This window comes from Ischnura elegans, chromosome 11, assembly GCF_921293095.1.
Source record: "Ischnura elegans chromosome 11, ioIscEleg1.1, whole genome shotgun sequence".
Lineage (NCBI taxonomy): Eukaryota > Metazoa > Arthropoda > Insecta > Odonata > Coenagrionidae > Ischnura > Ischnura elegans.
This window is the reverse complement of record NC_060256.1, coordinates 78672042-78696020: the sequence shown is the minus strand read 5'-3', so window position 1 is coordinate 78696020 and position 23979 is coordinate 78672042. Positions and strand designations below refer to the sequence as shown.

The 23979-nt window shown below is 37.6% G+C and overlaps 1 protein-coding gene across 1 annotated transcript; it reads left to right on the top strand.

Annotated features, from left to right (window-relative positions):
- The first annotated feature begins 181 nt into the window (after window positions 1-181).
- LOC124168095 lies at window positions 182-22209 on the top strand. The gene is made up of 6 exons (XM_046546209.1): window positions 182-813; window positions 1058-1210; window positions 4768-4830; window positions 7603-8805; window positions 10967-11187; window positions 21344-22209. The coding sequence occupies exons 1-6, from the start codon at window positions 648-650 to the stop codon at window positions 22145-22147; spliced, it is 2610 nt and encodes an 869-aa protein (XP_046402165.1). The 5' UTR covers window positions 182-647; the 3' UTR covers window positions 22148-22209.
- The last annotated feature ends 1770 nt before the right edge of the window (window positions 22210-23979 follow it).

Sequence of the window (23979 nt, the reverse complement as noted above, 5' to 3'; positions counted from 1 at the left end):
AATCCAAATTTGGAGTTAAAAATTTGTAAAATATGACATTTTATTTTCTAATGAATCAGTAGATTCACTCTACATTACTGATGATAAATATGCATACATATTTTAGTGGTAGATGCGGTAGCTACCGGAGAGTTTACATACACTCGATCTTACAACTTACCATCTTACGATGACATTTACGTCTATCGTCCGTGTAACGCTGGAACGTATCCCCTGAATCATTTCCTGCTATTACCACTATTATTAGGACACACAACTTCACCGCTACTGCTCCCGCCAGTGGTGATTTTAGGCAACACGCTGAGTTTATGTTATGGAGAAAGTTAACGACGCCAATTTCGGCCGGAACGATTGGGCTGAATTGACGATTGTTGTTGTTGTATCTTGTCAGGCCGTGCATGGTCGTTAGTCCAGCTTGCCAATTTCTTGCTTATTATCATCTGTATGTGTTATTGCTTCGAGAACGATTCCAGTGATGGATTCTGAAGTGAATCTATTCAAGAATCATTATTCAAGGAAGTTTTCTTATAAAAAGCTGGGCTAAGTGTGAACTTGCGGCGTCTAGGACCAAACTTTAGCTCGTATTGGGCAAATTATTATTTTTGTGATATTTAGTGGATAAAAAGTGTCTAAGAAGTGACATCAAGATGCCTGGAGCGGCGTTGAGTTTGAAGGACAAAATTGACATCATAGAACTCATTGAAGACAAGGGATGCAGCTTGGCTCATGTTTTGCGACTTTACGGTTGCGGAAAATCCATGGTTTATACAACTTTGAAGCATAAAGCGGCTATACGTGCTCGATACGCTTATGGTTAGTGTTTGTAATAGTTTTCGAAAATTATATTTTATTAAGAAATACTTATAATAAGTAATGTAGTAACTTCTAAAAATATTTAATGAGTTATGAAAAATCAACGCATTTTATAGTGTTCTAACACAATGTAGTGTTTTGGATGAGCAATACCCAATCACCAACTACAGTTTTATGACGACACTTATTAACTATGCTCATCCAATTATTGTTTACCTTCTCAATTTTTTCCTTACATATTTAGTTACAAAGAAATTAGAAGAAGCTGCTTCAAGATCAACGCCATCCTTAAATTCGTCTTCACAAAATAAATCACCTGGAAGCACATCTCTTGTCAACATACCTGCAAGAGGCACATCAGCAGGAAATGAATCTCTTGGCCAAGTATCTGCTAAGGGTAAATATTTTCCCGACATATTACATGGTGGTTAAAAATCGAGTTGCATTCGTTGTAGTCTATTAAGAATATGATGTCGTGGTTCGTTGTGTAGCTCCAAAAGTGGTAGTACCAGGTTCAAATCCTGGCCTTGGCAAATATTTTTCAGATCCCTGCTTAAGTGCTGAAAATTAAACACTCAAGCAGGGATCTGAAAAATCTTTGTATATGAAAAGTAGGGAATGGGATACCTTTTGTTTTGAAAATGTATTATCAAAGCCAGTGGTAACAAAATTAGAATGAGGTAACTTTTGCTTGGTTTGAGTGCAACAGTTTAATTTATTTCCTACTCCACTGCACCAGTTTTAATTAGTTAGACCTGTAAAGACTAATGAGTGAACCAGGTTAAGGCTAAAAAAACTCAGGAAGTAAATATAATAGTAAAAATGTTTATTTTTCACCGTAGGCGAGAAAATATATGCATGGCTACTTCAAGGGGTATGGTAGGTATATGATGCATATTGATAAACAGAATTACATTAAGAGAAATAGCATTGTCGTACATGGGTGTACCCAGCGGTGGGTTGGGGAGGGGGGCAACTGCCCCCCCCCCCCACCCCTAGAAGGGAAAATAAATTTAGTTCAAAACAAAACTTATGAACAAATTTTCCTTGTGAAAAAAACGATACATATTAGTGTAAGACTTGGAACTAAAATGAAAATCTTTATTTTTTCAAGCAAATAATTATAAACACTAATAAATTGGTCTTAATTTCCTTAAAATTTTGGTTTCATTTACCTTTTCTGTGCAAAAAATGGCAACTCGAACGACTGCAGCTAGTTTTGCCCCTCCCTATGTTTGATTCTTGGTACGCCCATTTTTTCATATGTGCTATTGTTTTCAAAAATATGTAGACACCCACGTGTCCCATTTTACTGAGGGGGCCGGGTTGGTGAAAACTTGGAAGGGTTGCACATTAGACAAGCAGCTTTCTTTGCTTCTACGCCACCAAGAGCCGAGAAGGATGCAACTGGGCTAGCGAAACAGCACTTTGACACCAGGGGCAAAAGCCTTAGTGGATGGTTGAAAGAATTGAATTCCCCAAGGTCATACTCTTGCTGGGCAAAACAGGGAAGATTTGGGAAGATGTCAGTGGGAAGAAATACAACAATTTAAAGTGAAAGAACAATAAAACAAACACTCACTCCCATAGCAGAATTATCAGGGGAATAAACTTCCGCATAGGTCTCAATCACACAATCAGGCAAACAATATAATCGAGAAATGTCCTCATGCTCCTCATGGATTTGTTCTAAGTAAAATTCCAGGTGGGATTCACACACGCAGGTTTGTGAAGCTTACACTCAGTGGCGCCGACTCCATGGGCACAGAGTAGGGATATACAGAGAGGACAAAACGGCTGAAGGCGGTAATCAGTTCATTGCGCATTTCACCATGTTCTAAATAAGGAAACGTGGCTTGAGTTGCTATTTGGTTGCTATCGTTGCTATCATTCGCGCTTAGTGTGGAGTGTTCTCGCAAAAATTGTTTTTTATTCCTCCACTCTTCAAAGCTTACACGTAGTGCACTAGTGTTTTAAAGAAACGTGAAAAATGAAGGAAGTGGAAAATAAGACGAGAAGAAAAGGTTTTGCTTGGTGTTCAGCCATTAACTGCAAAAACAATGCGGGCATGACGGAAGCAAAATTGAGTTTCTTCAGTTTCCCTAAAGACCCTGTGAGGTAAGCAATTTCATATTTTTTCTGAGTTACATTGCTGATTGAAGAAACTAAACTTATATACGAGTATTATTTTGCATGCGAAATGAAATTGTCGAAAAAGTTTAGTAAGAACTTGTGGTGTTGGCGCAAGTCCAAGGAATGGGTGATTCGATGTCGTCGGTCGGATTTACATAATAACTGCCGGATTTGTGCGTGCGATTTGGCGTTCCTTGCTCTACCTTTATTAGTAAAGTAATAATTAGGCTACTTTGAATTTTAAAACCCTCTTTTTTCGGTGGATGGTAAGTCGTTAGCACTATTTGGTTTGAATTGACCGCATAATTTTACTTATTTTCAATATGGCCGCCGTGCGCATTTTTCATTACAGAGAAACCTATGGTAAAGTCGCCTAATGTCCCCTCTGTATATATCTACTCTGTGCCATGGGGCTTGAGGGGGCCCGAGCCCCCTCAAAAATTCGTTATGGGTGTGAGGAAAAAATGTGTCAGGCTTGCTGATTTTCCCCGGAGTGTCCAGATATCAAGATTCGAGTTATCAGGGCTCTAATGTTGATCATATCCGGCTCTTCTAAAATGCTTATAAAACTTAAAACTCACTACTTATAATATTTCCCAGGGCAAGATCCCCGGTTTGGGCCCCCCCAATATTTTTTGTAGGTCGGCACCCCTGCTTACACTTACAACAGTGATCCACTTACCCAAATGAATTACGCAAAATTAATAAAATTAAGTAATGCACACTCACACTCTTTGCAGCTTTGCTCTAATGAACAAAATTCTCATTCTAATTTGTTCTAAAAAATTCAAATGTAAAAAAATAACTGAATCTGTCTCATCTCTAGCCACAGTTGACAGAAAGTTTTTTTTTACTTTTATCATCAAAGTGGTTTATACATTCCAATGCTGAGGTCGTTCACTGAATTTTGTGGCTGTCTCTCCTCCGTTCACTCTTGGAGGGAAGATCAATTGAGGCAACTAATGAGAATACTATCAACATAAAATGACTACTTTTACTTGCAAATGACTGAAGATGTGGTATTGAGGACATGCAGTTGCCCTCAACGGGCTGTCACTTGTATGCCATTTTTGTTGAGCGATCTCAGGCTGAAAAAAAACAGCCCTTATACATATTCGGTTTTATATCTTCGAATTTGGTTTGGTTGACACTTTGTTTGGTTGAAGTGAATGGTGTCTGAAATATCTCTGGTCTTTGTACTTCAAAGTAGTTTTTCGTTTGGAATTATATCCCTGAATATCCCTACTGCTGTATTAATATGGCTGGGTAAGAGTGGGGAGCTGTTTGTAACCTATCTTTGGATTGATAACTTCTGGCTTTACTTTGTGAAACCTCTCCACATTGGAAATAAAGAAATAAAACTTTGTAAGGTTCACTGTTATTTTAATATGGGCACGACCCGGGTTTCGTACGTAACCATGTTATGAAACCCGGGTCGTGCCCATATTAAAATAATAGTGAACCTTACAAACTTTTATTTCTTTATTTCCAATATCTTTGGAGTGTTGATTGTAGATGACAATGACTCATACACCTAGCAATTGCTTGTATGTACTTCATGCCGATAAGAATTAGCTTGATACTTATGTAAATTTGGGCCAATTCAATGTTTTTTTTCTGCTTACAATTAGAAGCTGCTTAGCACTCATGTTTTAAACATGGCAAAAGCATTTCATGTTGATTGCAGCTTACTCTACTGTATTTCCCCTTTTACTATTTATTTTCTAGCATTTTTATACTATTTTAGGGGGCACATGGTTTTCCCTTTTGATATTTTCATGAATTTTAATATAATAACTATATCTTTGCACTTCAACACAGGTGGAGATAGCTGGGAAAAGGAGTTGATCAACCCAATGAAGTTGACCCTCAGGGAGTTGAGAGGTTAGTTGATCTTTGTAGTGTCATCCATATTTTTAGTGTGTCTTCTCATGTCTGTACAGTCACAATAATGTTGTTTACACTTTTAAATTTTTTACTAAAATTAGCCTTCCCTAATGTAAAGTAAAAAGCTTTGTAAATCCACCTAAATGTATGAAAATACGACATAGGTTTCGACAAGGCACATCCTCTGGTACTTTTGAATGGAAGATAGAGAATTTATAGTCACACTCACATTGATTTCAAAAGAAAAAACTTATGAAAAACTCAATAGTCTGAGGTGTGGGTTAACGAAGTTGATGGTTTGAGGCGTCACTTTATGGAATTTACTCATGATGAATGAAAATTGAACTTTGTTTTTCCGCATATATATTTATTTAATTTATGACGCGGTTTCGACACACTGCATCATCCTCAGGCGAGGAGTACAATGAAAGATCGTCTTATATACCTGACTATATACTACTTATTGTTTATATAGTCAGGTATATAAGACGATCTTTCATTGTACTCCTTGCCTGAGGATGACGCAGTGCATTGAAACCGTGGATTAAATAAATATATATGTGGAAAAACAAAGTTCAGTTTTCATTCATCGTGTGGGTTAATCCTTTCGTGCTGAGTGCCACTCATATGTGGCGAGGATTTTATTAGCAAAAGAAAGAAAGCCACAATGGGGAATTCCATTGAAAATGGATGATTATGCAATAAAAAAAATCTTTCGTGCTGAAAATTACATTGAAAGCAGTTCTTCTCTAACCTGTGTATTATTCATAGGATTCCAATTTGAAAATTGTATATTAATCTTGCGCTCCAAACGACCCGTCACCATGTTGGCTGTGCATGACATCAGAGTCCAGTAAAAAATATGTTTACATGGTGCCAGTAGACTATTTGTACCAGTTTTAGAAAAACCTATCTTATCTCTCTATACAATTAATTTTTTGTATGTTAATTTAATCATCGGGCATTTGTAATATTTATCCTGAATAATTGGCAGGTTTAAAGAATGTATGCATGTTGGAAGATGCAGCAGTGTTGACGAATAGCGGTTATTACTTTTTCATCCTCCTCATCTGCGACGATTTCCACAGTCTGAGATTATTGTTCTCACTTAATATTCTGGTGTCACCTTAGCCCCAACAGTGCAAACGCTCAAATGTATTAACACTTGAATCTAACAAACTTCTGAAACACCTTATGTCTCTCTCCGAGACCTTAGGAATGATAAGTAAATCGGCATAAAATATGATCCATTGTATTTCTCCAAAACGTTAACTTCACATATTCCAATATTGCACCAAGAACACGTTAAAAGCAACGAGTAAATGACAGTAGTTAAATGAGATACAAACCAAGCTTTAGATTACAAGAGAAGGAGATAGTTGATTTAATTTATGTTACTTTTCAATGTCACGGCTTCTCAACTCAGCGCCGAGAAATATTCATTACTGGAGAAGAAATAAGCAGCCATGAATTAATATACCTTAATAATGTTCCCAGACTGCCTCTTCACGAAATCGGAGTCAACCATTGTGCAATGCATGCAGCGCAAAAACTTTTAAACTATTCACAACTGTTTTTCACACACCCTTCAAGTTATGAATCAGTAGCATTGTAGATATTTGTTATTGTCGTTACTGTTTTGTTATTGCCATGGAGCGAGTCTGCTTACTCGCATTCTGGTGTCACTGGGTGTTCTTGTAGCGCGAAAGAATTTAGTAATTTTTGCAAACTTTGAAGGTCTCTAGCAACAAGAATATTGAGAATTATGAAGTCATATTTTGCATACGTTAATAACTTTAACTTACTTATATAGATATGTAAAAAAATTACCTTTTTAATTTTATGAGAGCACCCCACTGTGCAGTGTTAATTTTTTGATGCAAACGAATGAAAGGTATATGTGGTGTGGGGTGGGGGAAAGTGACCACCACTGACGCAATAGACCCAGCTACAAGGTTGCCCCTCGAGACTCAGCTAAGTGCGAGCCAAGGCCCTTCCTCGGTCACTCAGATGAGCCCTTTCCTGTGTCCCCACCATGCGGTCAACCACTGCTATTTGCTGTGTTTTTCCAACTAATATTTGTTGCTTATCTCATAAATCTAAAGTTTGGAGTGAATTCTTCTTTTTTTGCTTATCACATGGAAAGGGCAAAGCCGAATAAGAGGGTGAAAAGTCCCCCCTCTGGGATTTTTCCCGGACCTGGGGCATAGGATTTAGGATCAAAAAGGACTAACTTCTCCACACTTCCAGCCCGTTAGAGGCCCACAAGGGCCGGCTAGCTCGAAAATTTGATTTCCACTTTTTTAAATATCTTGGGGAAGAAAGCATATTTTTCAATGCAGTTTGCAGCATTTGACGGCTTTCTTAATGGAGCAGATACCCAATTTTTTTCACAACTTTTCAGTAGCATAAGGAGAAATGGCGTCGATTTGAAAATTTCAAACTCTAGTTTTCATAAAATATTTTTGAGAGGGCCACAAAGAAAAAATGTGTTTCAAAGGAGTGTTTCAATAACGTCCGGCTAATGTAATGAAAAAGGAATATTTAGGTGGTGGAACACTGCAAAAAAAAAAATTGCGATTTTGGCCACTTTTTGCTGGTTTTTCCGTGACCTGTGCCCCCATAACACCTGTTTTATACCATCTTGCACATATTTGGTCCTCTCACTAACGCTCAAACTCAGACTGATTTGGGGTATGTTTCACAAGATTTTGCACTTTTTCAATAACTGTGTATGTATACAACTAATGACAAATTTATTTATTTCAGCCAAAGCATATATTGATCTACAGAGGATAATAGACTCTGGATGTGAAAAGCCAGTTGCTAACAGCAGCCAGAAACGTGAAATCAGAATGTTGTTGTGGGATTTGAGAAACAGTAATTGTCAAATACAACTTTCCCAAATAAATTCGAAGTTGATAAAGGAGCTTCAGGCGAAGCAGATGGCTGTTTACAAGTTTCTATTCAGGTGCAGACTTCAATATAAAAGCATTGAAGGGATCAGTAATATCTGCTTTTCCAAGAAATCACGCAAGTTAGACCGTGAACTATCTCACTCTGCTGCATTGTTATTTGCCGAGCAATTTTCGGCTGATGAGCAAGACGACATCGCAAATTTATGGACAATGGAGGAAAAAATTAAAGCACTTGTGATCAACAAAGAAACACCCAAGTTATACATCATTCTGGAGAAAATCTTAGCTCTCCCCCCTCGTAGTGAGCTTAGAAACCTTCTTAACTCGTTTGACATCCCTCCTGGAATTAATAGCATACTTTTTGAAAATTTAACCACCAAGGTGGAACAGATGAAAAATCCTAAAGACAAAGTCTGTGTCCTGTTGATGGATGAATTTCCTCTGAAGCCAGGGCTGCAGTATCAAATGGAAGTGGATAAAATCATTGGCTTTGAGGATTTGGGTAGTCACGGACAAAGCAGAATGCCAGCCAGCTACGCCTTAGTGTTTATGTTAAGGGGTTTGCTTAAGAATTGGTGCCAGCCCTTGGCATACTACCTGTGTCATAAGGATGTGCCACTCGTCATTTTGAGACGAATATTAGCAGAAGTATTGGAATCTGCCACTAAGATAGGACTCACTGTGTCAGGCATTGTTTGTGATCCTTGTGCAAAAAATACAAGTGTATTGCAGACATACATTGCTGTTGAAGCATATGGTCCTTTCATCACACCAAGTGGCTACAAAGTTGTGAAATTTTATGATCCTCCATCGTTGTTAAAGATCTTCCGAGATTTCTTCTTGAAGCATCACATCCAGTGCAAAGGTAAAACAGCTAAGTGGGATCATTTGAAGATTCTGTTTGAGAGAGAACGGGAAGAAGAGTTTTGCCTTGCTAGAAAGTTGACGAAGAACCATCTGGAACCGACGGAGGCCATGATGAAGGAGATGAACTTGGTGTCTGAAACCATTAGCAATACTGTGGCATCAGCAATGTATATTTATGCAACTACTGGTAAGTCTGTTTTCTGGAATTTGGATAATGAAGGTGTAACTGATTTTATTGCATGATTCAAACTAGATCTGTACTAATTTTTGAATTGTTGCAGGCATAATTAAACAAATGCTATGCTTTTCCTAATACACCTAATTTGTTGCTGGAAAGCAAAATTAGGTAGCATCGTAAGGCATTCATTCAATAGATGCATGAATAATTCAAATTTAAATAGCCACTTTTCCCTACTCCCTGAACAGACTGCAGTGCCATTTTCATTAAATTTTATGCATATAGCGATTGATAATTATCACACTTAGTGGTTACCAACCAATTTGTAAGTAACACCTTGTAACCCTCATCTGGTTAATGGACACTGAAAATTCAACATTTCATTACTACTGCATTGAATTACCTATTACGCAGTTACATTTGCTATTTTGTAAATGCTCAGTTTGGTTAATGATCATCTTGTTACCAGTCATATGGTGAATGATGACAGTGGTAATACCTGAGAAATATAGGTAGATAACACGCCATAAATCTTTCCGAGTGGTTATTTAGTGAAGTAAAAACACTCCAGCAAATGCACCTTGTATGATCCCATTTCTGCTACTCATGTAGTTATTTAGAAAATTTTAAGGAATGTTATTTCTTCTGGTTACACGCTGGCTTCTACCTCAAATCCAGCCCAAGCTGCACTTTTAAGTTTCATTCGAAATGTTCACCACATGCATTTATAATAATAATATGTATTTTACTTAGTTTTGATCCAAATTCCATTTTCTACATGCCTGACTGTAATTTACTTAGTGAGATATATTTAGTTAAAAAGTCCTGCTGCCTTCCTTTTAGCCCATTGGCATTTTTGGTTAGCCTTCTGGTTTTTCTAATAAATCGCATAACTTTGTCAAAATGGTATGGCCACTACATACCTGTGCTTTATTCCAATTGTAGATACATAATATTTTTACTTCCTTAGGTTACCACTCACAAATATTTGTTACATTTTATGCATGTGTTTGAATAATTGTCCATTTGGCTATGAATAGTTTTCATGTATAATCGGACCCGATGCCATTCACAGTAATAAAATGTTCATTTATTGAATTGCAAATTTAAAAAAATGTAAATTAAAATTTCTGGTTACAAGATGTCATGGCTATGAAGTGTCTCAATACCTCCAGTGCATAAACGCTCAGCAATCGCCCACGGAATCAAATCCGCTCATATAGTACCACTAGGGCTACTAGATAAGTGCATTTGATTCGGTGGGCAATTGTTGAACGTTTGTGCAGTGACAGTATCGGTCTGTTTATAATATATTGCTTATGGGGGTTTATGAACTGGCTGGTTGCCAGTTGATTTAGAACCACTTAGACATGAAGTAAAGCACGAATGGAATGCCTTTATGTCTAAGGAGGGTTGTTGTCTACAATATGAACCTATATTTTAATAATGTGTAAGTTTCCGTCCAAGCATTTATATGTATTGCAGAAATTAAATCTTATAGTAAGCACCACTTGTAGTAATAATTTTGTCAACTCAATTTTTTATTTGATGACAAATGCTATTCATTGCAATTTAAAACTTCAAAATTAATTTTGGTTGAGTAAAACTAAATTTCTACTGGATAGAAGCCATTGTTATCTCTAGTAAAAGAAGAAATAGTTGAGGTGGAATCAGTATGTACAAAAGAAGGTTTAATGATTGGCTTCATGGAATAAAAATAGCTATTTTTTTATGTTTTTACTGATTTTGATAAAATGTGTGCTAAACCCAAGTTTGTGCTCTACACAGCTGTAGCATTCTTTATCCTCCTATATTGATGTATAAATAGCTAAGCCCAGATGGCTACAATCGTCTATCCTTGCCAGTTGCATCATGGCAAAATTAGCCATACTGGAACGCGTTTTCCTTAACTGTATTTTACAAGTGATATATTACTCTGTGTGTGTGTGTTATTAATTACAAGTTATTATTAATATTTATTACAAAAAGTTTTGTTTTGGGTACAAATGTATATACTAGCAATTTTGAGGCACTGAAATTGGTAAAGTGATGTTTGACTATTATGTCTTTTCAAACCAGTGCCGGAACAGCTTTCTGGCACTTTCCAGCACCATAACACCACTGATACTTTCTAAAACAGTAGTGTATTGAGTTCAATTGATTTTTCCAGATGCTCCTGAGAGAATCCCCATGCCATGGGAGTCGTTTGGAACAGCCAGTGTCATCAGGACCATTGACAATTTGTTTGACAGTTTTTACCGGGAACAGAAGTCTAAAGAAAACAGAAAGATTCACTGTGTGGTCAGTGAAAAATCGACTCATTGTGCTCTTTGGGCGGAGTCTCTGGATTTCATATCAGATTGGAAATTTTATGACCCAATAAATTTCAAGGTAATTGTGAATTAATACATCATCATTCAGCGCATTTTCTTTTTGTCACTCACTGCTGATGAGAAAGATTTAAGTGCTTTCCCAGCGAATAGACTTCGTAAATGTTCTCGGGATTGCCAGTGGGTGAGGAACTGTGTAACTGCCGACGTTTCGATGTCCGACTCGGTCATCGTCCTCAGGGCTGTGAATGAGATTTTTCCTTGCTTATAATAATAATAATAATAATCTTTATTCATCCATGGCGAGGATTGGCCCTCGCAGATGTTGTCAAGTTATCGTGTACAACACATTTATAAAAACATTCAATACAACGAAACATTCAAAACATGTACATTGGATCAAAACATTAGAAACACATACATTACAAAGATTACATTTATAATTAGGGAAGAGTCGATTCCAAATGTCGATTCTCGATTCCACCGATTCTCGGGCACGGAATCGGAATCGAGAATCGATCGCCCAAAGTCGATTCCGATTCCATCGATTCCTGGAAGATAAATGTTTTGAGCATAGACTATAAGTCTGATACGTTTGGGGCATAAAGGCTGCCACACACCTAAGCGGCCGCGGTGTCAGCCTTGCCCGCGCGGAGGATACGCCTGGCACACGGGTGCTGCGACGAACATGCCTAAGAGGCCTCGGAAACATGAAAATGTCGGCAAGAGCGACAAACCGACGAACCCTGAAATGCCTCGTGTTTATGAACAACTCTCAGAGAAAAAAATTGGAAACCACGGGATCGGGAAGCTATGCATACGTTTTCCGTTCTTTTATTAACCGCTGGTCAAGACAAATCAAATTATTGCGATTATGAATCACATTCGGAGAATTCTGGACCACCAATTTTAAAGTATAATTGATCAAAAAGTATTTTTTTTATTTTCGAATGATATTTGAAGTCTGATGATAGTAAAAACGTGCAGGGAGCGAGTTTTCCTGTGAAAAAAAGTTTCTTATAAATACGCTCTGAGAGCGGGTTTATTTTTATATAGAGCGGGCTTCTTTAGACTAACACGCGTCTGCGTCAATAATAATAAAATTAGACACCTTCGCGTTTGTATAGCCCAGTTTCATCAATGCAACCCTTGAGAAAGTTGATACTTGCTTGGCATTAGCCGCCGCGGCATCCGGGCGGACTCGACAGGTTGCGGTCGGCCGCCACCGCGTACCCGCCAGGCTCCTCTCGTATGTATGGACGCAGTGAACGCTACATTATTGTTTAGCCACCACGGCCAAACGAGAATGTAGCCACCGCGGCTATTGTTATTTTTAGGGATGGTCGGATCGGATACCTCGGATCCAAATATCCGCGGATATTGTCATTCATCGGATGCATCGGATCCAAAGTCGCGGAAGACATCGGATCTTGATCCGAAATTTTAAATAATAGCTTCAGTGAATGCAACGCCCCATCAGGGTGGAAAGAGTTCCGATTCTCTCTTCGAATGTGCCGTCGCATACGATTCTTGTCCTTCTCATGAACCGTTTTGTTCGAAAACTCTCGCAGAGGTTACGAGTAGAATTTCAGCCGTGGCTAGGATTTTCATCCAGAAAATAAAAAAGGCTGGCGTATAGTGTGACTCTTCCCAAGAGATTGAGCAATCATTGGGGGAATCTCAGCGCCGTAGGATAATAACCACGTCAAAAGTAACTAAGTCACAGATTTCAGAAAACCACCCTCGGCCGTCCATCAGCTCGTGCCTCTGTTATTTTATTTCATTTCCAAAATCACACGGACCATAAATCATTGTATTCAAAGGAAAATATCAAATCACACGAAAAAAATTGAAGCGTGTTTCATCCCTACCTCGTCTCACCAACTGACCTTTTTTGGCTTACCTGCCTCAATTTTCCGTTTCTAGACGACAAATGCCAGGAGAGTGACTTTCTGGGCCCAAAGATATCTCGATAGCTTCGACAATTAGATGAAATGCACAAGATTTAAAAAAGAATTAGACCAAACGAGACGCCTTCCTGGCGATATTTCTGTTTATTTTTCAGCTCTAATTGATTGCCACTCAGTTTTCTATCCACAATTCTACAATTAGACTTCACTGATATGCAACATTGTCTAAACAGCACAATTTTCGAAGAAACAATTGCAGCATTAACCCCTCAAACAATTAGAAACGGATTGGAAACGTCAACTACATATTTCACGTAGCGCGCCCGGCTTCGCTTTGAAGGCAACGACGTCACTGAAGCAAGATCTGACTTCTTCATCCTTGACTCCCTCATTTGCAGCCTTGTTGTTTGAAATACGGAGGGAGCGCACTCCTTCCTCTTCACCTCTCCTGTATGCGCTCCTACCCCGTGGCATAGCCAGGGGGAGGGTCCGGACCCCCCCGAAATAAAACAACACAATTATTGTCCTTCACAGAAAAAAATATATTAAAAGTTCAGGAATAAATAATTTTTTTTAACAAATTAAGTTTTTTCGATAATAAAAAGTGTTAAAATTAGTTTAAAAACCCATTATTTAGTGCCCGGTTTCTTAAAAAAATTTCCCCCCTGGTTTTGGATCCCCCCCACCCCCACGAAATTCCTGGCTACGCCACAGCTGCTTCCCCTCCACTTCTCCTTTATGTGCTTCTGCTGCCCACTCCTTCCTCATGCTGAGCGGTTGAGTACCTCGTCGCACGTGACGTTAATGCAGTTTTAAATACTGTTAATTGTGTTGCTAATTGCACAGTTACAATTCAATTTAATGATGCACCGATAAAAATGTCTTTCATCGTGTATAAACATTTCCATTGAGATATGGAGAACCAATGAATGCCATGTGCGTGCACTGAGGCGCAAATTATCGCGAGGATATGCTAAATCCACTTCACCATACCGAAGCATTTTCGGGTGAAACAAAAGTCCGTATGCGATAAGAAAGTAAAATTCGGGGGAAACGTGCGTGAGGAAAATTTGAATTCAGTCGATGGCAGGGGGGTAGCCAGGAATTTTGTTAAGAGGGGGTCCAAAACCAGGGGGGGGGGGGATTTTTAAACAACAGGGTATAAAGGAGAGGGTTTCAAACTGATTTTAACACCCTTCATAATAGAAAAAACTTCATTTTCCAAAATTTCATTTTTTTCATTTTTCATTTTTGTAAATTCATGATTTTTAAATATTTTGTTTCCTTTTATGAAGGAAAGTAATTGTGTTTTTATATTTTGTGGGGTTCTCTTGCTGTGCCACTGGTCAGTGGTTCATCCTTAGATTTTTCCTATTTTCATTTCCAAACCCAAGCATAACAGTTCAGGTTCTGAGCATGTAAAGATGTTTTAAAAAAACAACATGAAAGCCTATAAAAAAGATTTTTAATTTATAAAAATATTAAAATGTGTATGAAAATCTAAAAAGCATTCTATTAATTGTATGTACCTAGAATAAACTTGAATACTGACTTTGTTTAATGGCAGGAATTTGAAAATGCATTTGGAATCGAAAATATCCGGTTCGAAAGATCAGGCTCCAAAAATCCTGGATCCGTCCATCCCTAGTTATTTTATTCTATTTATTTCTTAAATTTTAAAGACAGCAATGCTACAGATAAATCAAAATCCCACCTGTTAGAAGGAACAAGAATCGATGGAATCGGAATCGAGAATCGGGAATCGATTTGAAGGAATCGGAATTGGAATCGGAATCGAAAAAAAGTGGAATCGACTCATCCCTATTTATAATAAAAGAGAAGAAAAGTCCAGCTCAAAATATTCATGAATTGAGTTCAGTGGATAATTGCACTGCCACTTTTCCAGCACATTTTTCAGTCTTGTGATACTCACTGATCTGGCTTTGCTGGGTAATTTATTAAATAATTTTATATGCATTATATAAAATTATTTAATAAATTACCTAGTATAATATAATAATAAAAAATAAATAGTATGTATACAGTGAGTCCTCGTTTAACGTCACCTACCATTCCTGAAAAATGTGACGATAAACGAAATGACGTTAATCGAAGCATAATATCCCATAAAAACAATGTAAAAATTGAATATCGGTTCCTAGACCTCACAATTCCTATGCGAAAAAATTTTGGCGTATCATATCTGGGGCATTTTTTACGATGGGAATGCCAAACTATGGCATAAATACGAGTTCCTGTCTTCATCGACGACAATAGCAGCAGTGACGTAAATCCTTCTCCATTTTTGTATCTTCCCGCTTTTGCTTTTCGACTTCGCTATAGTGCGGTCCAATGAATCCTACCAGATGCTACAGACCGGGGATCCGGTGCTCCGGTCCATAGGCCCTACCCTCGCTACGAGAATTTCTTTTCGGACCGGTCAGGAGCGAAATCAAAATGGCGGAAATGAGCGAGGGCGGGCAAACTGGGATTATGAAATCGAAGAGATGGTTTTAATTGCGAATTGAGGCGGGCGGGCATCGCCTGGGCATCATCATCGCTGAAACATCGTCGCAGTAACAGGAACCAAAATTATTGTGAACATTGTTCTCTTGGACATTGTCGTGGAAATGTCTCTGATGCTAAAATTTGCCAAAACCGTAATCGCAATTAACAATATACACACCGTTTTACACTTTGAATAGACTGACCGTATTACCGCCCACGAAACAAACAACCTGTAACCCCTGCCACTTCGCCTTTTTTCTCGCGCGAAATTTAAAATATGTGACGTTATCGCGAAGCGAAGGGACGATAAACGAATCACGGTCGAAAAATTTTCGTGACGTTATCGCGAAATGACATTAAACGGGGTGACGTAGAACGAGTACTCACTGTATGTATATAATTAAATAATATATGCAGTCACAGGGTTCCCACTCAACCTTGAAAACCTTAAAACTGTGAATAAGCTGTGAATTTCGTTTACTGTGAAAAAACCTGAAAAAAGCCGTGAATTTCGTCATAAAACCTTAGAAATCTCTCAATCGTGATTTTATGATCGTAGAACTATGATTGACGGATTAAAAGAAAAATGGTTATTTCGATCACATTTCAAGGTCAGCCACACGCAGACATGGCCACAGATTCATCTGCACACATATATTCGAAGTGCAACTCTTGGTCCGTGTGCCATGATGACACATTGACCTTAAGCCTGTGCCAAAGCCAGAAGACTGGTAAACAAAGTGTTCATTAACACTTGCAAAAATACAGACACATCTTAACTTTCGTGGTCCCTCTATTTTCCCACTCACAACCTTTAGCCGGAGCTGAATTCTTCAAACGATATGTGACGTCAGGAGAGATAGCACTTTGATTGCTGCGTTTGCCTACAAAATGGTTTATCTACAAGCCATGAATTTGAAGACATGTGGGCGATTCCACACGTCATGGACTGACCGTCACAATAGGTTTTTGAACTTTTAAGAACACACGTAACGCGAACGGACTGACATACAAAACTTTTTCAACTTCCAAATTGCTGCACAATGGTGTGAAGTTTAATTTTGGTTGATACACTACTTTGTCTTGAAAAATACAGGACTTATGTGACTTAAAATTCACTGTCACGGACTGACAAAAATGAAACGAACTTTCAGCTCAGAGTAAAACCTCTAAGGTTTGCTCTGAAACAAAGAGCGATCAGAGTTTCAGTAAAATACATCTCAGAACACCAAATGAAAATTTCAAAATGCTGCAAAGCCCATTACAATAACTGACTTTACAGAGGAGTAATTCCTCTTGAAAAGCATCGTCACAGACTGACCAGAAATGTCACGGACTGACTTTTGTGATTCCCTTCTGGTATAAATTTATTCACTGCCAAAAAATTTTACATAATAACTTCTTTAATTCAAAATAAACAAAACAAATTTGTGCGAAAACCCTTAAAATCATTCAAAATAATGAACGAACCTCAAAATAGAAAAAAATTATTAATACAGTGGCCATAAAAATCAATTAGTGAAACAGGTGTTTTTTGCGCGTAGTAGACTCATTAAATTTAGTATGTGGCTAAAAACTGTGGTGAGCACATAAAAAAATGTCTCTTATCAGAGACACACGCGACTCATGCTAGTGTCAGCACTTAATAACGAAAGTCTAGACTTTATAGCACAAATTTTGATGCATATCAGAGCCTCCAACCACTTTTTTTATTTAACCAGTCAGTATGACATTTACGTGGAATTGCTCATGTAGACCGTGAAAACCTGGAATAAACCGTGAATTTTATGATTTAGATTGAGTGGGAACCATGAGTCACTCTCATGATCAAGTGACTGCTGATTGGCTGTCATCAGCAATGCTCTCTGATTGGCTGGCGTGTTGGTGATGATTTTGCCGAGCCATTTGGATTGTTTTGAGCACAGGTTTCCAAGTGTTGCTCAATGCATAACCGAAATCTCTATTGAGTGTGTTTTTGCAGTGGTGCAGCGAGGGGGAGGTTTTGGGGGATAAACCCCCCCTCCCCCCAGAGCTCTGAGAAATGTTTAAGTTAAGTCTATTTTACTTAATTGGATTAATATTGCTTATCGAATAGTGTGAGTATTAACAAAATATCCCTTAGAAGGCCGTAAAACAACATTTTGAACCATTTACCTTAATTTTTTTCTGGCAGAGGGCCCCCGCATCTCCCTATTACCCTGGCGGGTATACCACACCCCCAGACACCCCAGTATTAGTTCACGTATCTGTAGTGCGGCCCATCTCAGCAATGTAGATCTTCCCGCACCCACATGGGACTTAGTAAATGCCCGGGATGTAAAAAAGTCAGGGATATGAATTGAGAAATGTAACAACCTTTGGAACCTGTTGAAATCTTATTAGTAAAGTATTTATGTAGCACCAATGTTTTCACGGACAACTCATCCATCATCATTAGGGTAACTTAATTGAATTCATTTGAGTTAATTAAAGTTGTTAATATGTATGTATCTATAATTAATTACAGCAATTATGTTACTTCTGTTTCTCCTGATTCGCCTTTAAGATTTTGAAAATTCAGATAAAAAGGAGAAGATCTTTAATTTTTATATTCTTTATGAAGGGAGTGATTTGCTAAGCTTTATTGATACATCTCAGTGGCTTTCATTAACTCCGATAAACTTTGAAGATGGTGCATGTGTTGTCCATGGAAATCATGGATAAATATTTAACCCATTGGAAATCCTGAGAAGACTTAAGAATGATTTCCTGGGAAAGAATTAAATCATATTAACCCATAGCATTGTTTGGTATCTTGGCATTGTAGCCCATGTATGCATTCAAGTCGGTTTGGTTGAATATGTTAACAGTCTTTAATAGTATTCAGCAATGCTCATTTCAATATGCTGCACATTGGCTTATAGTAGATTGTCCTTGTTCATTCAAACATAAGTTGTTTGCACCACAAGGGATACCATTGAAACATGTCTTGGGCATAACTGATGTTACCCGCTGGCTCAAATACCCCAACTTCCAAATTCCATGTTTTAATTTTCATCTCTTTGATTTCACATAGTCAACCAGAACCCATAAATTCCTTCATTGCCATCTTCTAGCTCTACATACCATGTACTGATATATGTAATCCTGAATGTTCCTTTAAGTTAAACTGACGAGTGGCCATGCAACTTAGTTGCAGGAAGCTTATCCGGCCGATGTAGTAAATGTATACGTACAAGTTATTTCATGGATTTATTCTTTTTTATCTTTTTTGTGATAGTTCTTCTGGCAAAATGAAATTATTGATGGAAGGTGCACAGTGGGCTGAAATTGAAAAAAGCTGTCCAAAAATCATATCTTCCATATTTTTAGGAGTAGCTCGATGAAATCTTTCTTATAACTATTTTTGCTTAGGCTATATATAATTTGAATCGTATAAAATTTTGTGGAAAAATTGTTCCAGAAAGTTTTTTAAACAAATTCGCAGAGACTGAAAAAAAATCCAAAAATCAACTGTTCTGACGGCTTCAGTAGAGAGGAAACATTTCATTGAAATTGATAGTTAGTAATAAAAAAGTTAGAAGTATTACATTAACTTTAATTATTTAAATAAATTTTTTTATCTGAAATACATAAAAGTATATTTTTCAACTTTATTAATCATATAGTCGATTAACAGTTGAACTGTGTGTCAACAATTATTCTAATAGAACACAAATAAGAAATCACCAAGCAAAAATTTATATTGATGATGTATTTATAATCTTCTGATATCTTTGTGGTGAGATTCCAAATCTTCCTCCCAAAGTTGGTCAATTGGAAGCACTACAGCCTTGGCAATTGGTGCTCCATGAAACAGCACCTTGTGCGCGGTGGGCGGTGTGTAGTACCACGGATACAATTCCACAAATAGGGAAGCAGCTTCTGAGCAGTAGGTACCTGCTGAAATTGCCGTAATCTATCTCAATTTCCGATGACAGAGTTTTTAAAATTGAGGCAAATCTTGAGATGAGTTCCTCGTTGATACCTATTTGAAGAATAATCATTCCCTTGTGAGTGCAATGTCATGGATGTGATTAGCAAAAGCTCTGCTGTTGATGCTTTCTCGCTCAAACCATTTAGATTCCCTGTATAAAACACACTCAATCACTGAGATATCTTACTTGGGAAGTGTACCTTTTTATCGTTCCAAGATATGCTTCACTAGTGGTGGTTTGGCCTCAACGCCCAAATTTCATGATCCAGGGAAGATAAACGCTGATTCTTTGCTTCCGTCGGACAAGCACTGAGATCTTTTCTCACTCACGTAGATAAATTGACTAATTTTCTCGGTGTAATCGTGAAAGAGAGTATTTTTCTACCTATTGGAAAGAAGCATTTGTGGAAAACCCCATGAGAGCTACTTCTTACAAATCGTTTGCGTGGTTGTCGAAGAGAAGCAATCCTCAAAAGTGCAAAAACCCCTTCATAAGCCGAGGAAATAAAACAATATACGACAATACAAATGGACAGCTTTGTATTGAGTACAGAGCTTCTTAAAGGCTAGATAAGAATCATAACACGGAGGTTGGGTTTACAGGCACAATAGGGATTGACATGGTTGGCAGGGTAGTAACCACTGCCGCTGCGGCACTCCGCTACTCATGCTCTTTCCAACAGGGGCAGATCCAGGATTTCTTTCTGGGGGGGCACAAGCAAGGCCATATCCAGGATTTTGTTCTGGGGGGGGGGGGCACAAGGATACCTCGTAATACAAAACGAACGCAATGATAATGGGATCATATTAAAAATCTTGCATATTTTTAAGGGCTTGGGGGGGGGGGGGCACGTGCCCCTGTGCTCCCCCCTAGATCCGCCTATGCTTTCCAATGTTTGAGCTGATGTGGTATATTTAAGGCCAAGGAGAGCGTGGATAGTAAAATATGAGAGTGCATAGTGGTTAGAATTGGGTTTTTCAAGAATTAGAATAATATATTTATTTGAAGCCCGTTCGCTTTCCGAGACAAGCTTCTGACTTGCCGGTGCAATTGTTGAGTCCGTAAGTTGCGTCTTGTGAAGGAAATCGTGATGTGCCCATTGAAAAATTTGAAAAATATGATTAATGTGGAATGTTAAATGTATGCAAGTCTAGAAAACTGTAATTTTGTCTCACTTTTCGTGAATTATCCTCGACTAAAACTAAGTCTGAATAAACATTCGCATCAAATCACCACATCGGGTGGTTGGACACTGATGCACATAACTTGATAGGAGAGACGAAATGAGAGGTGAAATGGGGCTGGATTTTTCATTTAAGAATTAAAGTTGATATGTTGCTGAATAATGTGTTGGAAAATGCTTGAAAAAGTGAAGCAAAGTGAAAATAAGGTTTTCCTCTACTCTACCATTCTACTCTACACTTCCAATACGTGAAAAATAAGACATTTTCATTGTATAATTAAAACTAATAATATTTATCAGTAGAATTAAAATTTTCACCACAACAGATTCTAATAATGTTAATTTTTACTATGGAATGGTTTACATTTAGGCATCTTGAAACGTAAAGTAACTTAAACAATAAACTTCAGTAATTTAAAAAAAAGTGGGAATTTTTTTGTGGATAATTTTACATTACATTGACAGACGTCTCCTGCTTTGAGAAAACAACTTAGAAATAAAACTATTACAGAAATATGGTCACTGATTATTCTATAATTTGGAAGTATAATCGTTTTTTTCAAATTTAAATGTGAAAAGAATCATTTTTTGCCAGCTTTTTTCATTTTCAGCCCACTGTGAGGTGCATTATACTAAAAATAAATTTATATTTCATTTAAGGTGATCCATACAGTTGCCAAGGATGGATGGATGAACAACATTGAGAGCTGTTTCACACTTAGGAAAGATTTGCTGCAGGAAAATATCAAGAGGTTTTCTCTCCGGAGATTGAACTTGGATCCCATGAGAAAGCTATTTTCTGCTCTTGGGGACCGTAGCAAAGGAATAACGTGTCCCCAATTTTTAGCAAATCTGAAAACTTATCTTCTGTTTGAGTCGTTGTTGAAATCTAGCCATAAAGTTCTTGGGGAAAGTGCTGAAGATTGCTTGCTGTTGGATATACGGTCGGAGTGTAAAAATAAAAGTGATGGAATCTATCATAAGCAGCTTAGGAGTAAGTGCTCTGATATTCCAGCTTTGGATACACTATGGGCTTGGGAAGAGCCTCAACTTGCTTTGTTTGAATCCCAGTCATTGATGTGGGTCAGTGCATTCACTGCCAGACTTGTTGTCAGTAAGATTACTTGTGGAACATGCCACTCTCTTGTCACAAATAATGATAACTCTGAGGGTTTTGTGATAGAAGACAAAGATAAACACCTGATAACACCATCGGATAAGTTGTGCAGGCTAGTGGGGTCTTTATTCAAGTTTGGTGATCAAATAATTTTCAATTCTATGTATGAGAAAGACATGTTGGATAGAATAATGAAGTTCGCAAAGGAGCGCATACCTGTTGATTGGTTAATGTCCTGTGAGACTCATGGAAACAGTTTAATGAAGTTTACATTGAACATAATAATCAGGATAATTATTCAACAATACTGCCGGAAGTGCAACATAGGTATTAAGAGAGTTAAGTAAAAACTTATTAATGTAAACATTTTTATGTTAATGGAATTAAATCAGCAAAAATTCCATTATTTTGTCTGTTTTACTGTACATAAAAATAACTATATCTAGTTTACAAGCTGCTCCAAGGCTAGGTAAGATTCCCAGGTCAGTAAAACTCCCCATTATACTTTCAATTTAAATATTAAAATTAGGTACTTTAAAGAAAAATATATTTATATATTTCACACGTAATTCTTTTATATCTGTCTATTCGCTTTATTATTATGGTGAGTGAAAACCTTGCTCACTGCACTTGGTGTCAAAAAAGTGCACTCATGTAATTGAGTGTAACATTCCCATTGGGAAAATCATTAACACTGATTGGGATTTACACTAATTGTAAGATTGATGTCTGTTAATCCTAGTTAAAGATAATTTCTTTAACTAGGATTAACAGATTCTCTTTAAAAATGTAGGCGATATCTTTTTGTGTGTTTTCACTTTGTTTGTATTTGCATGTACTTGCATAAAAATCAAAATCATTTCGTTGAAATGATCTTTTAAAAATCATTCACAAATAACTGATAATTCTGTAAAACTAAGAGCAGTTTAATGTTTAGTGATCTTACTATAGCTGAGAATTGGTACACATTACATATTAAAGTTTCCTGATTAAGAACCATCTTTTTAGGTAGGTATTCTCAATGAACCGTGACCGGAGTTACACATGCATCAATTGCTCTAATTTTTTTCTGTTGAATTGCGTAAAAATTTTACCATTTTTTTTCTCATATGATGAAGAAATACGATTATAACCTGGGAGCTGAAGAGCTCCTCTGCTATGCTCCGGCTCCATTTTGAGGCGGAGCTGTTCAATTACGTGGTGCTCCGCTCCGGAGCAGAGCATTTCTTGCGAGAACTCCACTCCGGATCTGTACGCTGATGCCAATGCTACACTCCTTAGTGGGCAGTCAACGTGGGTTTGCTTCGACGGCTGTGGGATGCATAGAATATTTCCTGTTGCTATTTTTATATTGCAGTATTTATCCATAATCATCTCTATTTGTAGTATTAGCTCATGCCAATATATTCCAACATTTAAATAGTAATATTAAAAAAATGCTTTTCATGTGTGGCAGTGCAATATATGTTCTATTTAATTACGTAAAGTTAAATATTTTTGAATAAGAAATAATGTTAACTATAATATGTCAACCAATAACCATATGATAGTTGATATTCACTACATATGTTATTATATAATATGGCAGAAATTGCAACATCTTTTATTACAGTGAGTCCTCGTTTAACGTCACCTACCGTTCCTGAAAAATGTGACGATAAACGAAATGACGTTAATCGAAGCATAATATCCCATAAAAACAATGTAAAAATTGAATATCGGTTCCTAGACCTCACAATTCCTACGCGAAAAAATTTTGTCGTATCATATCTGGGGCATTTTTTACGATGGGAATGCCAAACTATGGCATAAATACGAGTTCCTGCCTTCATCGACGACAATAGCAGCAGTGACGTAAATCCTTCTCCATTTTTGTATCTTCCCGCATTTGCTTTTCGGCTTCGCTATGGTGGTCGCCCGGGCGAGCGTCGCCTCGGCATCATCATCACTGAAGCATCGTCGCAGTTACAGGAACCAAAATTATTGTGAACTCGGCAAAAAAGTGACGACAAAAACTCCGAGTTCTATACGGAAAAATGCCTTGAAATCGATTTTTAGGTTCCTGAAAACCATTATGTCAAGTAAAACCTTGAATGAATGCTACCAGACGCCACAGACCGGGGATCCGGTGCTCCGGTCCATAGGCCCTACCCTCGCTACGAGAATTTCTTTTCGGACC

Coding starts and splice junctions, on each gene's coding strand:
- LOC124168095 (XM_046546209.1), top strand. CDS start 648: ATGCCTGGAGCGGCGTTGAGTTTGAAGGACAAAATTGACATCATAGAA. Junction 814..1,057: donor ACGTGCTCGATACGCTTATG/GTTAGTGTTTGT, acceptor TTACATATTTAG/TTACAAAGAAATTAGAAGAA. Junction 11,188..21,343: donor ATGACCCAATAAATTTCAAG/GTAATTGTGAAT, acceptor ATTTCATTTAAG/GTGATCCATACAGTTGCCAA.